At 43.0% G+C, this 18,163-nt stretch overlaps 1 protein-coding gene across 1 annotated transcript in view; it reads right to left on the reverse strand.

The window, feature by feature from the left end:
- Positions 1–95: 95 nt before the first annotated feature.
- lars2 (leucyl-tRNA synthetase 2, mitochondrial) overlaps positions 96–18,163 on the reverse strand; it is a 34,927-nt gene continuing 16,859 nt past the window's right edge. Inside the window, exons 8-21 of the mRNA XM_085291195.1 lie at positions 15,567–15,674; positions 14,438–14,597; positions 13,952–14,056; positions 13,734–13,849; positions 13,363–13,646; positions 9,934–10,032; positions 8,055–8,192; positions 7,845–7,948; positions 7,279–7,458; positions 6,997–7,166; positions 5,325–5,402; positions 3,982–4,093; positions 2,773–2,900; positions 96–452 (exon numbers count right to left, since the gene is read on the reverse strand). Of these exons, the coding sequence (XP_085147321.1) occupies positions 273–452; positions 2,773–2,900; positions 3,982–4,093; positions 5,325–5,402; positions 6,997–7,166; positions 7,279–7,458; positions 7,845–7,948; positions 8,055–8,192; positions 9,934–10,032; positions 13,363–13,646; positions 13,734–13,849; positions 13,952–14,056; positions 14,438–14,597; positions 15,567–15,674 (1,962 nt within the window). The 3' untranslated portion in view covers positions 96–272. The remainder of the gene's footprint in view (positions 453–2,772; positions 2,901–3,981; positions 4,094–5,324; positions 5,403–6,996; positions 7,167–7,278; positions 7,459–7,844; positions 7,949–8,054; positions 8,193–9,933; positions 10,033–13,362; positions 13,647–13,733; positions 13,850–13,951; positions 14,057–14,437; positions 14,598–15,566; positions 15,675–18,163) is intronic.

Genomic DNA, 18,163 nt, shown 5'->3' on the forward strand with positions numbered 1-18,163 from the left:
GGAATCTAAAGTGGTCTTTGGGTGGAGGTGAGGTCCTGAATAATTGGGAGTCTGATTTAGAAAAGATAGGTGCTGCATTAAAGAGACTGGAAACCTGCAGTTGCTCTTTTATTAAAATAGAAAACATAAATAAAATGCCTATATAGATATTTACATTGATATCATTCAATTTTTATCTGAACTGACGTTCAGCCTTTCAGGTTTTCTTAAATAGATTTTTAAAAAGTCCACCTCTTTTGTCTGTCTCAAAAGCAGTGGTGAACAATCCAGTGTCACTCATCAACAAGGAAGTTGATGAGAGCAGTCCTGGGAGACAAGATGGCTCTCTTTATGCTGCGTTCGCGCAGAAACTTCTGTCCGACGGGGCTCTCCAGAACCAGCTGCTGTACCCGACTGGTATCTTTGGACACCTGCACAGGGACGGTCACCATGCCACAGGACTTGTTGTTTATCTAAGAGTAAGAAACAGAAGGCGACAGATGAAAGAAGTTACTGAAAGTTTTTTTCCATTCGGTTATTTTGAAAAACAAAAGTACTGCCATTGAAAGTTGTATTATAAACTGGCACAAAACTCCTAAAATAGCAGACTCCACCTTTTCCCTCTACATATACAGTGCATCCTTTAAAACACATAGTTAGTGGTACGCATGGTAAGGACACTCGGTCTTGTATGTTTGGAAGCAAATGTATGTGTGCACACGCTGAACATGATGCTGCTTTTAGGTGGTTGTAAATTAAGGGTGTGCACGCTTGTGTGTGCGTGTGCTCGGGATTGGCCTCCATTCTGGGACAAACCCGAGTACGTGATTAGAGGACTGAGAGTGAGGAAAGCCACAACAGAGCGCTCAGTCTAAGGGAAAACCACCACCATCATCATCATCACTGAGCAATGGAAGCTCAAATATATATACAGTGCGTGTGACTCAGAGATGTGTAAAAGAGTATTATTTTCACTAAGACACGGAAAATACATATGGAGTATTGTGAGAACAGAACTGGGCACACCCACCCGCACTCAGACGTGTGCTGGTGGGTTTCCTGGAGACCCGTCCTAACCATAAACACTACTTCTTCTTGCTAAGGTAACCCTTACCTAACTGAGTATTTACACAGAAATGTGCTGATTTCCCAAAATGTCACTGCAATGAGATTTATATCTCTGTAGTGGGAATAGAATAAGTGGACACACCCATTTCTGTCTCGTGTTTCTCGTCTCTTTTTCCACGTAAAACTCAAGTGAATGAGCAGCGCTGTTATTCAGCGTAGTGTTTGTTGAAATCACAGGTGTGTGTGCGTGTGAGAAGGGATTAGCAGGTTTTCTCAGGGGGATACTACCTCCTAAAAGAGAAAATAGTCACATTACAGCAGTTGGAGCTTTTATCTATTAGCCTAGTGGATATCCAGGGCAGAACGAAGAATAGCACTCTGATACAAATGGATTTTCTTTTAAAAAAAAAACAAAACACTATCACAGCTGGATACATCCTCTGTTGTCTTTGCATGTTGAAAAACACCGATACTTGAATTCCCGATGATGATGTACTCAGCTTAGAACCAGTCACAGGCTTCATTTTGGCTAACAGGCGTTTTTTTTGTTGGGTTTTTTGTAAAGAAAGTACACGAGTGAGTGAGTGACAGCAAGGCAGGAACTCTGTTCTTAACTTCTAATTACTGACCAACTTGTCTTTTTAACTTTAAGCACAGTGTCCGACATGCTGACGCATAAACACACAGGTACGCACGAACTTGTAAAGACATCTATCCGCGCGCGCACAAGCACACAGAGGCTAATCATAGGCTCTCCTGAAAATTACAGACTATGGAAGTAATCATGGAAGTAAAAGTGGAGAGTTTCAGGAAATGCTAGAGGACGTATGAGAAAAACAGTCTTAATAAAGTTCTGTATATACACTCACTGGCCACTTTGTTAGGTACACCTTGGTAGTACTGGATTGGACCACCAAGGGTGCTCGACTGGATGAGATCTGGTGACTGGTGGCATTTGAGTGCACATTTAAAGGGACAGACATGAGCATCAGCAATACTCAGGTAGGTGTTAAAACATTGGTACTAAGGGACTAATGTGTGCCATTAGAACACCATCACCAGCATTATTTATGGATACATGCGTTTTGTCTTTTTTTAAACACCAAATTCTGAACCTAACATCCAAATATCACAGCAGAAATCAAGACATTTCTCTAATCTTCTGTTGTCCAGTTTGTGTCTCCTCCCAGTGTCAAACTGAGGATTATTCTGCATGTTAGGTAAATGTGTTAACCACCATAATATGGAGTGTTCCCTGATTGTTACTGGTGGTTATTTGAATTCCTGTTGCTATCAGCTCAAAGCAGTCTGGCCATTGTCCCCTGACCTCTGGCATCAACAAGGTATTTTCACCCACAGAACGTTTGCTCAGTGGATAGTTTCGCTTTGTCAGACCATTCTGTATAAACTCCAGAGACAGTTGGGTGGGAAAATCCCAGTAGTTTCTGAAATACTCAGAACAGCCCATCTGACACCAACAATCATTCCATGTTCACTTACACGACCTTTCTTCCGCATTCTGATGCTCAGTTTGAACTTCAGCAGGTTGTCTTCACAATGTTTACATGTACAAGTGCAATGACCAACAAAAGAAAAGGAATTAGGAAATGTAAGCGCTTCATTTAACTTTGACAACCATTTATTTCTGTATTTATTGTTCGGTCACAGAGTCAGAACCTTCAGCAGTGATGCATATTGAGTGAGTTCACGTTTATCTGAACTTACCAGTACAGACAATTCCACAAAGTCAGGGACCTCCAGATACTCTGGGTCCACAGTCGGCCAGGACTGCTGCAGGACATCCCCTTCATGTTGGAGGATGGGGCTGAGGGGGTGTTTCACCTGGCAAAGACCTGGGAAAGACCCAACATGGACAATATTTGCCGACTCTCAGGAAACGTATGCGGAGGTACAAAAGAGTCAGCCAGAAATGTTTGTTTTTTTAAAGAAAGAAAAGTTATATACACATTTAATTTTTAGTTCTGCGGATTACTTTAATGTTGCTTGTATTTGTTAATCTTTATGCTGAGACAACATCTCGGTAATGGGTCATACAACAACGACGCAGCTATTCTTACAGCGAGCTCCTGTCCTCTGGAGGCCCAAGGGAAGGATGTGAACTTCCTCTATCCTGCACTGTGTGTGTGAAATTACGATGAAGGGCTCAGAGAGTAAAGTACAGTGCGGCAGAGGTCACACATCTTGTATGTCCTGTTTATAACGCTCTGCATTGGTGATTCTCAGACTGTGGGGGCAAAACATGACGAACACGTACCGGGGAAACTATGCAGTGAAACTCGAGTAAGCTGAATAACTGAGGAATTTTTTTAATTTTTTTAAATGGGGTGGGGGTAGGACAATAAACAAAACGAAGTTTGCTGATGCTATCGTGCTCAACTTTGTTTCACTAAAAAACAACTTAAGCTTCTATAGCTTCTTCTGCTATACGTACATGATGTACATGAGCACACACAAACACAAAACGTGCTCATTGTCACTCATTAAAACCAGCACACACGCTATACGCTTTCCTTTCAGCTGGACTCTGTTTTCTGGTTCTCTCCTCTCTCGGCTGTATGCAGAAAGCTCGCGTCCGTGCATCCATGAAAAGAAAAGGATGTCCTCCAGGGCAGCGCAAGGGCACGCTTCCACACGAGACACAGAAAGTGACGCTAGAGCTTCCTTTCTGTTGTTTAGCTTCTCAGCACTGTTTATTTCAGGCAGAGTGTACTGATCATCACCACTCATCGTTGGGTGTTCACTAGTGTAAATTAGAAGTTTAGCAGAGGCCGCTTCCTCTTTTACACACCAAAATTATCCTCATTTACAACTATTTAAATATCATCCGACAAGCGGTTAAGTGTAAGAAGCTGTGTGTGTCATCATGTGACACATTTCTTCTTTACATTAAATATGCACATGAACTTCACCAACCTGCCCAAAGCTCAGAAGCTAAGTGAGGGGCCATGGGTGCTGTCATCATAACCAGGGCAGCCAGAGCTTCCTCAAACTCCACGCTGTGTTGCAACAGCCTGACTGTTGCACTCTAGACACACAGAAGCAGTGGAGAAAATGTGATTTCCAGTGTGTTCAGTTCAAACAATACTTGTACCATATTTGCAGTTAGTTCGCCTCAGTTGAGTCACGCCTCATTTATTCATATTTTGCAAGGAAAATGGGGAAATAGGTGCAATGATTTACTGAAACGTGAGAACACTGACGAAAGTACAGTATAGAAGGCAAAAACAGAGTTTGTACAATGAGCTTTAAAGTCAATATTTGGTGTGATCACTTTTATTCTTCAACAGCCTGAACTCTCTTAGGCAGCTTTCTTGTCATTTCTTTAAGCAGTTTTAGGAACAGTTTTCCAGGCATCTTGAAGGACAAACATTAATGCTGTTTGGATGTTCGCTGTCTTATTCAGTGTCAGGATGATCCCACACTGCTTCAACAATGTTGAGGTCCAGGCTTTGAGGAGGCCAGTCTACAACTGATTGATGTTTTTCTATGCAGGTATGCTTTTACTGCACTGGCAGTGTGTTTGAGATCATTGTCATGCTGAAAAATGAAACTGCTGCCAATCAAGCACTTTCTTGATGATGGATCAAAATCTGATTCTACTTTGTTTGGACAAGATCTCCATGACCACTGGCTCTCAAACCACGACAGAGCTTCAACTGTGTTAAAGATGACTGTACACACTTGCTGTTGTATCTCTCTCCTGGCTCCTCTGTACATATTAACAACAAAAATTTCACAGTTGGATTCATCACTCCATCAAACATGCTACCACTGATTCTGATGTCACTCCTCAGCTATTTGTCCCTGCCTTAAGAATAGCTTCTTGACAGCTACACTAAGACCTATCAGGTCCTTTATCAGCTCTTTTCTGGATTCCTTTTCCTATTTCTTAAGGACATGACTTTAGATGTTGCTCATCTGATGTATTGATGTATTTATTTATTTTTAGCTAAGTTTTAGGCTAATAGCGCTTTAGCGCTTGGTGCAAAAATATAATTTTATGCCTGTCAAACTATGTTATCTTAGGCATTTTTCATGGATTCAACGAAAGAAACAGAGACTGGACTGAAAATGAGTGAAAAAGCAGCCAATGTCCACAGAAAAACCTTGAAAGACCTTCAGAAACCCTGGAGAACCATCGTCTGTGACCACATTAAAAAATTACAAGAGGAAGTCTGGCTCCTTGGAAATAAAATATAATGAAATAGACTTTTTTGCACATTACTGTCCTTCAAGATATAAGAGAGTGCACTCACGCTCAGTGTGTTAGTGAGTCCCATTAGGCGAGATATGGCTGCGTTGAACAGGAAGTCCTCTGTGAAGTGAGTCGTCACCTGAAAACACCAACAGAGAAACACGGCACAGTTGGTGAGTAAAAACAACAGTCTGAGGCTTTATGATGCGTTTCTGGATCCTAGACATATGGCTGCTTCCAGATGGGTTGGTGTTGTCACTTATTATTACAGAGTGTGCCTCTGATGAATCACTGGAAAACAATGACAGGTTCAGAAGACGGGCCTCCAGTCTGTTATTGTCATGTGGACCAGCTGAAGCCACAAAGCGAGTCAACATTCCCCTGCTCAGCTTTCATGGAAAAGGGAGCCATTTGGGAGGGTCCACAGGGAGCAGGTTTATCAACGAGGCTTTTGAGGGACAGATCAAAGGACAGCCTCGGCTTTGAGGGCTTAGGGCAAACAGCCTGAGGTCCTTTGAAAGCAATGGCCTTGAGGTGGGAGGCGGGGGGTAGAGAGCGACTATCAAACCTGGCAGCCAGAGAAGGCTATTTATAAAGTGTGAAAGGAGACAGTTTAAAATCAATTTCCAGCGCCTTCTGCTGCTACCCTTTATTCCAGGGGTTTCAGGTTGCGACGGATGTTTAGCACTGAAATGCCACAACTCAGGACTTTGTACTGCGAGACTGTGTAACGAGTGATATATTACTTGCTGTCATTTGGTGCCTTATAAATGAGAAAAGACTTCTTAACGTGCCTTCCAACTGTAACAATTAACAAAGTGGCAAAAGGCTGAAGGATATTAATTAATACCAGGCATCAACAACTTTAGCACAGATAAGAGGAACAAGCTGAGAGCGAAATTCAAAACGGAGCAAAATGACAGATGCAATATGTTGCCGAAGGACAGTGAATGTTAAATCTCACTGACAACCCGAGATTTGACAACGGGCACATATCTGACCCCTGCTGGTGAGAAGTGCTGCAATAGGTCACAGTTTAATGTCACAATGAGACGCTTAAGCCAGGGGTGTCCAACTCCAGGCCTCAAGGGCCGGTGTCCTGCAGGTTATAGACATCACTCTGGGTCAACACATCTGATTCAAATGAATAGTTCATTCCCAGGCCTCTGCAGAATTTCAAGACACGTTGAGGAGGTTATTTAGACATTTAAATCAACTGTGTTGGATCAAGCACACATCTAAAACCTTCAGGACACCGGCCCTCAAGGCCTGGAGTTGGATTCACTCGTTCTCACTGGAGCTGCTCACACAGACAAATTTGCAGCACTGACTTTTTTCGAAACAAGCTCAATTTTTCGGATCCGAATAAACACACTTGATATGTTAGACTGCATTTGGGAATAAATGTGTTCGTAGCTCAAAATGATGATACGGAAATAGTAAAAGAATACTGTTTTACTTCAGACACACAGCTAAACACACAGATGTGATCCTAGCCCTGTCAAAAAGAGCTTAAAGTGCCCAACTGACATCATGAAATATGGACAAAAGCAGCCATTATACAGCTTCAACTCCTGGATCAAACCATTAAGTCTGCCTTCTGCTGCCTTCTAGTGAGAATTGGATGAACCCAGAATCTCAGTTTCTTCCCTTTCTTGTTTAGAAACATCAGGACCAACTCATCATCACGACGCGCTCGGTGTGTAAAGGCCTTTAGGCTGCAGAGCAGTTACCTCTTGAATTGCGTAGTTCTTGTTCTCCCAGATCTTTTTGGCCTCTGCGAGCTCTTTCTTTTTCAGCAGCCTGGGGTTGGGGACATCTCCGAGCTGCCGTGCTGCTCTCAGCTTGGTCACCAGCTGCCACAGTCGAGACTGCCATCGTAGAACGCCAGCAAGAGCATCGGCTGGAGTGGGTCAACACACACAGGACACAGGAAAGAGCATGTTTTTACAAGATTTATTTAAGTTCACACATCATGAGTAACTTGTCTGTGTAATTTTGCAGACTCTTCTCACTCTTAGCATTCCACAGGATGTCCTGTTCAGGCGGTGCCGCATAGAGGATGTATAGTCGTACTGTGTCCACGCCGTACTGCTGGACCACGTCTTGGGGGTCCAGCCCGTTGTGTTTGGACTTGCTCATCTTCTCCCACGTCACCTCAACGTGACCGCCACTCAGAGCCACTGGCTCCTTATCTGGAAGAAACAGGATGGGGTCAGAGATAGCTGGGATCAATAGACGTCCTACTTTGATAACTAGCAGTATCTCTTGTTTATCTTGTTACCAATCAATAAATCCTTAAATGCTAAGTATAACAGTGTTTTGGTATCTTCAAAGGATTTTATGTGATTTGGCTTTTCCTGAGAGTGTCTGATTAACCCGTCATTCAACTGGAAAAGTGCGATCTGAAGCGCTTAAATGAAGAAGGCTTCTCGCTAACAACGCTAGAAGGAGGCGGGGAGGCAGTGTTACCACACATTACAGAGAAAAAAGATCAGTCATTTCTCCGAGCCCCCCTCCTTTCTACTTGTTACAAATGTGTCACATTAACAAACACCCTCCAGCTGCACGCAGCATGTACCTGTGAAGTTTATTTCTTCTCTCTTTAGGTACTGGCCACTGCCTGCAAGCTTAAACGTCTGGCCCTTGATCAGACCCTGGACCAGGAGCTTCCGAAAAGGTTCCCTGTAACACATAAAGAGAGTGTTTCACTTACAAACACTCTCAAAATTCAAATGCACACTAAATAAAAACAAAAACAAACATACACATAAACCACAGTGTACCCCACCTGTGACCCACAAGACCCTGATCCTTGCAGAAATGACAGAGGAAGCGAGCATAGTACAAGTGCATAACAGCGTGTTCCTTCCCTCCGATGTACACGTCCACAGGAAGCCAGTGGTCTGCCAAGTGGCGCTCAAAAGGCCTGAAGACGGAGAGGACATTTAAAGAGGTGCTCACTTCATTTACTAGCCTAAAGTAATATCAAGAGCAATGCTAAACTGAAAAGGAACAATAAGAAGGGTGAAGAAGTGTCAGTGAAGAAGGGGACAGGATTTCTGAAGACCTTGAATGATCTCTTCCTTCCTAAAATGAGGTCTGTTGAGTTTCATATAGGAGCTTTTTTGGGCTCTCACAGACGCTATAAATGATTGTGCAAACATCATCATCTGTCCACACAAACCAATGTTGTGGAAGAAGTCTTTTCAGTAAACACAGAGGCTGCTGGTTTGCTCTATCACGATGTAACTTTTATCTTTTGCTCACTTAACGCCATAATACTACACAGTAATCATTTATTTTACCTTTTTTTAATTTTAATTGATTCAGTTTATGTTTTCTCGTTCATGTCTTTGTCATTTTGTTATCTGCACTTGAAGCACTTTGATGTTTAAAATCAATGCCAAAAATGAATGAATTAGCAACTCAAAGCTGCAAAATGCCCAATTACAATCCCAGTAGGCATTTTTTCAGATGAGACTAGTTTGTAGTTACGTGCTTTGGTAGACATGCACGCCGTCTTCCTCCAGGGGGCAGGCTTAATCTGACACACGAGAATCCAGAGAGGAAAAGAAGCATCGTGAAGCCTCTTCAGTTTCTTCAGACTCAGAAAAAAGTACCAAAGTAATGCCTTCTTACATTTTGGCTGCCATCACAAGTTAATAGTGAAACTATGACTATTGCTTTCAGATCTTGGCAGGACAGCCGCGTGTAGTCAGCCTGGCTGTCATGATGGAGTATCGGTAATGACGCTTTTTAGGGAAGACTTACATCATTACTCTCCTTCACACGTCTCTGCCTCCAACCCTCCCTCTGTGCCTGATAGCACCTCCAGATAATTGAACCGGGGTGGAGGGGAGTTATGAACTCACAAAGCTGAAAATAATTCGGACTCACTTCTGGCAAGAGGCCAAGGAAGTCTAATACATAACACCCTGTTCCCATTTCCTTCATCGCACTTGCTACTTTAAAACATCACTCGCTTCCCATTTTCGCTCCCAACCCCCCACCCCGCGTGTATACGGCTCAGCAATCCAACTGAAATGCACAAATGGTGTAATTGCTTTTTCTGTTGTGCTGTAATCTGTCCGGCAAAGAAAAGTGATGGAGAGAGCAGTCCCCCTCCCTTTTTAAAGCAGCTTTACGGCTAGGTCAGGGCACTGGGAAATTAATCTCTTTTGTTAAGCTCAGGGTATCACCGCCACCCCAGCAGGTGACGGCCATTGCTCCATAATCTCTATCGGCAAAGAGTGCAACTTTCAGGGAAGTGCGTATGCATATCTGCGTGTACACAACCCAATACAAGTGTTTCAAGCAGGCAAGTGGGAGAGAGAGTGGGTGATCTAACAATGAGCATAATCATAGTTTGAGTACAACTTACACCAATAGCACTTATAGAGTTTGTATTTACACAGCGATTACACAGCGACCTTTCTTCAAATCTAAATAGACAGACATGCTTCTTCTCCTACTGCTGGAGAACCTTTTGCAACTTCCTCTTTTCTCGTTTTCTTTTAAACAAATACGATTGTAATAAAAGGTGAGAAAGAAGGTAAGAAAAAAAGATGCAAGAAAGAAAAGTAAATAAGTCTACATTTGTTGGCCTCATTGAGCCAGAGATGGATGAACAGGAACATATTAAAGCTTCAAGAGGAGGCTGTTTATACCTGTATGCATTGTGAGGGTCTGTGTATCTAAAATAATACCAGGCCGAGTCCACAAATGTGTCCATGGTGTCAGTTTCCCTTCTCGCTGGGCCCTTGCATCTGACAGGAGAGACAAAGAGAGAGTTGGCAAAGGAAGGACTGGGAAAAAAAACAACAAAAAAAACAGGCTGATAAATTAGAAAGTGAACAAATGAATGATGTCTGTTTGTATGCTCAGAGAAAATGGCTCATTATGTGATTAACGTGGGTGTGCGCGCGCATGTGTGTGTGTGTAACGCTGCCTGCATCTGGCTGTGGGGGTCATGTCCCCGTGGAGAAGCACAGCTGAAGCCAGCCTGGCACCAGAGCTCTGTTCTTGTGCCCTGACTAACAGGCTGTGCTAACAGGAAAAGAACTGGCAGGACGCACACACGATCATGTGTTTGTGTTGGAAATGCCACCTTGTGCCCCTCTCTATCCAAGCCAAACAGCACTTGGGTATGTGATGCGAATCTGCCAGCAACACTTTCACAGTGCAGGAGAGGACATCGGCAAAGAGGGGGAAGGAGGCGGGGCTTTTGGAGAGTACTTCTGCTTCAGTTTAAAAGCATTTAATGGAACGGTGAAAGCATCTGCCTTTTACTTATAATGAGTCTCAAAAGATTTAAAATCAGTGTCCCAGAAAGACAAACAGAGAAACAGCTCTGAGCTTTGCTACAGTGTGTGCAGCGGAGCTGGTGTCGTCTCCTGGACCTCGTGGGATGCCTCCGTTTCATCTTAAACTCCGTCTACTGCTCGACGCGTTCTGATTCATCTCACAGTCACATTTTTTTAGTCAGACACGCGCACGTAGAGAGGCAAAAACTCCTCGACCACCTACCATACCAGTCTATAATAAGGCTGTGATGATGAGGTAAGAGCTGGAGGTTGCCTAGCAACAAGGCTAAGGTGTAGCACAGTTAATATTTGGAAGTCAGGTGTTATTTCATATGATGAAAACCCAGCAGTATAACAAAACCCAGTCTATCACAAAAGCGCTCAAATGGAAAGAGAAAATTAGTGTGCACAAAGAAAGAAAGAAAGAAAAAGGATGCTCCTCTCCTTCCTCAGACAGGCCAGTATGGACCAATCAGGAGTCAGATTGTGGCTATTTGATGGACAGCTGGTCCCAGACTACTGAGGATGAGATTTGATGACACAAAGGTGCTCTGTCCAGAGATGGGCCTTCTCTAAGCCATGAAAGGAGCCCAACAACAAAAGTTGGTAGCCAAAACAAACCTGTGCTGGAGAGAGTGTGTAAAATGTGCGTGTGTGTTTGGAGGGTGAGCCAGAAAAAGCCAAAAGGCTCTCAAACAGATGCAGCTAAAGGAGGCAGCTGTCCACTCGAAAGCTCTCCACTACAGCAACGTGGCCCCAATCTGCTGTGTGTCCACCTGCTCATATGTTGGTGTTGTGCTAACTAAGCAGTCTCGCCTTTTACCTGCAAACCCACACCTGCACGCACACCTTCTTAAACCAGACTAAATCAAAGCTCAGGGTTCAGTTGGCAGACCAATTTACAGAACTGCAGAGGTTATGAGACAAAGATGAGCACGCAGGAAATGACTTCGTCAAGGACAGACAAAACTGCATTCCTGCCACCCATCTCTCATCGCCCTGCCCGTCTGTGTTCCTCGCAAACTTTAATTGGACATGGTCGACAAGTGACGAGAACAAATTTCAACAGACACTTAACAACGGAGGGGAGATGGGAAGAGAGGAGATAACGGCGTCTTTGCGATTATAGCCATCAATCACTGCTGATGGGGGGGAATTATAGTAGCTTTGTGGAAGTGAGTGAACACAATCTGATGACTTGTGCCATCTGCGACTGAGTGGGCCTTGGTTTTAATCAACATGGTGCCATGGCGGTGATTAGTCTTATTCAGAGAGGAATTCCCATGTCAGCAAGGCGCTCTGTAGACGCCAGCCAGTTGAGCAGTCATTCTGCATTCAGCACATTCACTGATGAGCTGCTGAGATGGGTGTGTGTGTGTGTCCGTGTGTGTGAATGATTAGGCACTGTGCATAAAAGGTAAATGCATGCATGTCCGTGCTTGTAGGGCATTCGTGTGCATCTCTCGAGACACAGCTGGCTTATATAACACCCATCATCATCATCATCATCATCTCATGCTGCTCGTGTCAGAGATGCCACTGATTACATAACCCCGAATGAACAAAAGTATTAATCATGCAATTTACAGGCTTGCACTCAATGCAAAGTGTTCCTGTAAAGCTGTCAGTCCTCTCAGGCCCGATTGACAGCGATCTCATTTTGTCAGTGTTGTTCTCCTGAGGAAACACAGGAAGGAAAGGCGGCCACAAACGCCATAACAGGCATGATCATTTCCCCAAAACGCTTATGCTGTGCTAGAAAAGGAATAACACTGTGTATCTCATATACAGTATGACATAGACGGACGTGTGGCTGTGCTGATGCTAATACTAACAGTGCTTCAGGAGATGGTGTTGATCCAGTGATACTTGTACAAATGGGATCTATGAGATACAGAACTGAACAAAAGGCTTGATTGGAGTGAACATATTCAGGAGTTCCCACACTAATCGGACCGGATTTTTCAAATTGTAGAAAAGAACCAGAGCAGTGACCTCCGAGGCAGTTCCTCGAACGGTCACCAGAGACTTCTATTTTAAATGATTCAACATTATAGCAGACGTAAACATGTTTAATCCTGATGCAAGAATACGATTTTGCTCTATTGCTATTTTTCCTGTTTGTGGGGCCTTGTTCCAGTTAATCTAATACAAAAAAAGACCTCTCAGCCATTCTTTGTGGAGTTTGCGCCTTTTGAAGAATTTTATTTGCAGCTATGCAATAAATAATATGGCTCACTCAATGGTAGCCAACAAACTCTTTGGACTCTTGTAAGCAAATGTTAAGGTGCATAAATGACAAAAGCTGCTATAAACAGCTTCCCAAGCTGCATTTTCTGGCTGCAGTGACACTGACACTTTATGCATTATATGTTTGTTCTTAGATAATAAACTGCAGCTGACCAGTATAACAAGTACAGGCTATAGTAGTAATTATATGCACTCATTAAAACTGTTATTGTGTGGTCTATAAAAGCATAACAGAGGGTTCAGCACCTCCTAGCTGCTACTCTTTCCTGTGCATTTTCTACATTAATTTGAATATTAGGAAGGAACGTAAGGCCCTGTGAGCATCACTGCGTGTTATAGACAATTTACAAATACTAATTCTCCATTTTTAAGGATTTAAGAAAGATGTCACATCCTGTACCTTCTCCTTCCCTCCTTCTTATACACTGCTTATCTATTTGTTTGTAATGGCACGAAAGGTTAATGAGACACATGAAGTGGGATAAATGAAGTCTACAGTCCTGCTGTGCGTTATACAGGGCTGATAATACTCAGCGTTCTCACCTGGGACATTTGCAGTTGACCCAGTCATGTGCTGCTTCTAGAGGCGCCGCCCCTTTTCCTGTAATCGATGGCAGCTTTGGCAGAGTAACTGGTAACTCCTCCTCAGGGACGGCGACCGGACCGCATGACCCACAGTGCACCACAGGGATGGGTGTGCCCCAGTATCGCTGTCTGGATATCAACCAATCTCTGAGCTTGGAGCTGGTTAGGTAGCCTCCAACCTTCTGTTCTTTGGCCTTCTGGGTAATAGAGTTAAAGGCTTGATCTCTGGTAAGGCCTGAGAACTATGCAACAGATAAAAGAAGAGGGACAAAAGAATGAAAATAGTGTTGTTTGCTTTTTATTAAAGAATGATTAGTATTAGTGCTGACCTCCTCAGAGTTGATGAGGGTTTGTGTCCCATCTTCACGAGTTTTCAGCACTGATGCCCAACTCAGATTCAGAGCTCTAGCTACAGACAGATCCTCTTCATTACAGTCTGGGACACCTGTAACATACATGTGCAGCATGAACATGTCAAGAAGGTAAAAGCACTCAACAGACATAAGATGCTGCTTATTTCAATCCTTTTTACTTGTTCATAACGCACCAACCACAGTATCCAGATAGTCATCAAAAGTCTCCTTGTGTGAGATGACCAGGGGAACCTCACGGCCGGTGAACAGGTTGTGAGCGGTGATGTCTGTCAGGGAGTCTGAAGAGCAAAGGGCAGGAGGGGAATGAGAGGCAGCGCTGCTTCCCCTGGCAGCTCATTATCAACAACTGTTCACCACTGAGACTAGTTCAAGGGGAACCCAATTAACAAACAGTCCACTGCAGCTTCTACAACCAAACCTCGACTGTGTTCGAAATTAAATATTTACATTAGCGCAAGGTATCCAACATGCATCCACTCCAGGATATGGAACACATAAAGACAAGTACAATACAAAACTTTAATGAAGTGTATAAAAAATATAGTTCGCAATTCTTCAAAGAAAAGCTAGTAATCATACAAGAACATATTAAAGTGTGTAAACTCCAGTTTGAAAACAGCCTGAGCACAAGCTGGTTGCGAGTGTGGAGAGATGCCAACCTCTGCCTGGCTGAAAGGCTTCCTGCAGAGCGGAGCGCACTGAGCTACTGCCGTGCAGCAGTCTGTGGGAGGGCAGGATGGCCAGGTAAGCAGCTCCGTACACCGTCTCCGGGGAGGAGCTGTAGGCTGACAGGGTCTCTCCTGTTTCCTTCCCATTCACCTGGAAAATAAGAGAGGAGGCATGTGGGAAACTGTCACATCCACAACGGCACAGAGGTCGAATAAACAGCGAGGACCTGCTGGCTTTCTATTCCATATTTCTGTAAGATGGCAAATAAAACTAGAACAAAGCAACGGTTAGCATTTTTATGATTTTTATAACATAACAATTTTTATAACATATACACACATATATATATATATATATATATATATATATATATACACAAATTTTGAATCACAGCTTATAAAACTTGACCACAGTGACTCAGACATATAAAACACCTTCAGGGCTTACTGGGCTCTTTTAGCTACAATAAACATCCTGAGATCACTTTTAGATGGCGCACAGTTATTTAAGGATATTCTAATTAACAATTAGTACCCATCACGCTAAAAATCATACTGATAGGAGATAATTGCAATTAACAGCAGCATTTTACAAACTCTAGTTTTTACTTTAATTTTACATTCCTTCATAACAACCCTTTCCAATTATTATCCAACCCTCTTTCCTCTATAAATATAAAAATACTACAAAATATCTCAATTAAAGAACCGACTTGAGTGATTTTTATTTTTAAGGAAAACTGCTTTAATAATGCCAGTAATTGGGTTCTCAGTTGGCTTTTTGATGTCTCTCAGTTTGAGACAACAGGCTTGTGAAGAAGCCTAAATACGACTTTCAGCAGCAAGTAATCTGCGACATCATCTGTTTGGGTAAATTGCTACTTGTAGCAGATGCAGTGAAAGCAAATAATAAGTATGGATTTCGATGTTTTGGTACATGATTTTAATAGAAACAGATAAAAAGAGAGCTGTCAAAGAAACTCAAAGCAGGCAATCAGTGCTCGGGGTGAAAGAGATGAAAAACAGAAGCACAGAAGAGGGAGCACTTGCTGGGAAAGTGCTGAGAGACTGAAAGAAAACAAGAAAAGTGAAGAGGAGAGAGAAAGGAGTCGAGATCCACCTTCAGTTTGAAGTCGAAGTAGCATCCGGTGCACTCTCCAATCCAGTTTGCCTGCATGGCTTTGACCCCGTACCACTCTGGAAGGTCCTGCAGGGCGTCCAGGAGGGGCTGAAAGAGATAAAGCCACAAGTTTACTACTTTGTACAAGTTTGGAAGGAGCTAATTTTCCACTTCACTGTGGAAAAGAGATATTCCTATTAGTATGTGGCTGTCTAGGATAATGCAATTGACTCCAATTCCGTGTGGCCTCTTTCAAAGCGCAGCCAATTTATTTTGACAAAGCAGCAGAGCCGACCAGGTCACATTATGCAGACAAAAAGGGATTCTCAAAAATTGCGACCTCTGCTCGCCCTCTTTCCTGGATATCGCAAAGCAATCGCCTATATAGTGTGCACACTACCTCACACACCCACACTTCACATACACACCCATAAGCCCATACAACCCCCCCACACACACACAGACACACAACAACATTTATACTGCATGATTAAAGGAAGCTATGCATATCAACAAGGCTCAAGCCAAAAAGCCACAGCTGGTCTGAGGCCAGAGATGTTATAATTCTCAATTTCCTTTTCAGTCTGTCAGCATCTATTACCCACAAACCACCCCTCCACCCCATCGTGGTGCAGTTCAGCATGCAGTACCTCATCACAGAGTTATCAATACGAACATAAACACTAGCCATAGTCATCGCTAGCATGAGTGCAGCTCGTCAGTTATGGATTCCCTTCAGAGCGAGAGGGGGAAAAAAGGGGCATAAATCCCGAAGAACGTGTGTCAGCGTGACTGAGAGGCTGCTGGAAGGAGACACAGCAAAACAAAGATGACGAAAAAAAAGCTACGAGTGAGAATCGGGCACGGCTTTAAAGTGAAAGGCAGTGAGTGTTTTTCTCACAAAAGCCAGAAAAAACATTAACAGCAAGGACATGAGTCCCTGGCAACAAAGAAAAGCTCGAGCATGAAATAAGAGTAACCAAGGACTGTGTGTGTGCATGTGTGAGTGAGACATGTCAAGTACACTTCTGGGAAATATATTAACACAGTGAGGAAACACACAAACAGCTGTACTTTGGAAGTGGGTTCAGTTGTCGGGTGTTAATTTACTTGGAGGAAATCAAACATTTCTGGAAGCTATTTGAACAATACTGCACGTGAGCGGCGCACTGAGCTCTCGCTTTTTGTGAATCATTTAGATGTCAGTTGTGGTGTAATAGGCAGGCAGCATTTGTCTGAGTGCAACAAGTGTGATTATGCATGAAATTGAAAACTCCTGCTCCTGCCATGTGATCATTTAGCATCCTGCACGCTCCACATGGGAAGAAAAAAAAAGGATCCATCTTAGTAATAATACATAGTCGTTGCACAATGTGGAATAACTTGACAGCTAAACTGAATAAATATTGCCTGAAGTTAATGTTGTCTAACAGACTCGAACACGTTTAGAGGCGAGCGGACAGAAATAAAAAAAAAAAAAAGGAAATCACAGTCCAATTACATCGCTTTTTATTTGTCACGCTCTGGTTTGACACGGTCCGCCTTTCCCTCCATCTGTCTCTCTCACTTCTCTCCCTTAACACCTTCCTCTTCCTTCCTTCCCACTTCTCTGCTCTTCAGAGAAAATTAGAAATGCAGGAACACATTGTCACAGTAGGCTGCTTCCACCTCCGCTCAAACCTCTGACACGGACACGCACGGGCGACTTCGGCGCCGCGGCTGAACCTGAGCGACAGCCGACTGCGGACGAAATTATTTTTTTAATCAAAGTGACAAAGCAGCGAATAAAACCCTCAAACGGACGCGCTGGTGCTCTCGCAAGTTTGGGGTTTGTTTTATTGGAAATTACATGTGTTTTGCATCATTTCCAATGTTTTTCTTTTTTACATTTATTTCACACCGCCCAGGCACTGGTTTCAATGTTATCTCAGTATGAAATGAAACCCCACTCACAAAAACTTGCTTATGCTTTCTTTTATATTGTGATGGAAACAAGAAGAGCTGAAATAATCAGGCAGTGACTGAACCCATAATTTGAATGCAGAGATGTCAAACTTTGTTTTTTTGCTAGGCAAATGTGAGGATTTACTGCTTTGATGTTCTATATCTCTGACTATGTTTAAAGTTTTGGATGGCTTTGAAGCTGAATTATTTTGTTGGTATTGCAATTTTTGGGAGATTTTCTGCACATTTAGACACCAAAAAAGATGCCCCACAAAATTAAGATCAACTAACATTAACTAAACATGAATGTAATTCCTCATTGCAGCTCTAGAAACAAAAAAAAAATGTTATTAGAAACATTTCTACCCAATTTTTCTCAACTCAGTAAACAAACTAAGATAAATTCGAGTTTAAAGTGTTCAAGCACTGAGCACATAAAGCCAAACTTTTCTCTTTTATAGGTACCTGCCTGTACAGTGTATTTCTATGTGCAAGCACATGCACACACATGCATGAGTTCCATGAAAAATGTATGAACTTTCTTTCTGAGGCTGATTCATGTAAGTCCAAAACGGCTAATTTCACCGTGCACCAGCCCTGTTCACCCCTCTGCTTAAAGGTGGAGGCTTCTCATCAGCCAGCCAGGCCACCTG

The sequence above is a fragment of the Mchenga conophoros genome, linkage group LG11 (assembly GCF_057382185.1).
Source record: "Mchenga conophoros isolate Kocher_MC1m ecotype Shallow Benthic linkage group LG11, M_conophoros_male_GT1.1, whole genome shotgun sequence".
Classification (NCBI taxonomy): Eukaryota; Metazoa; Chordata; class Actinopteri; order Cichliformes; family Cichlidae; genus Mchenga; species Mchenga conophoros.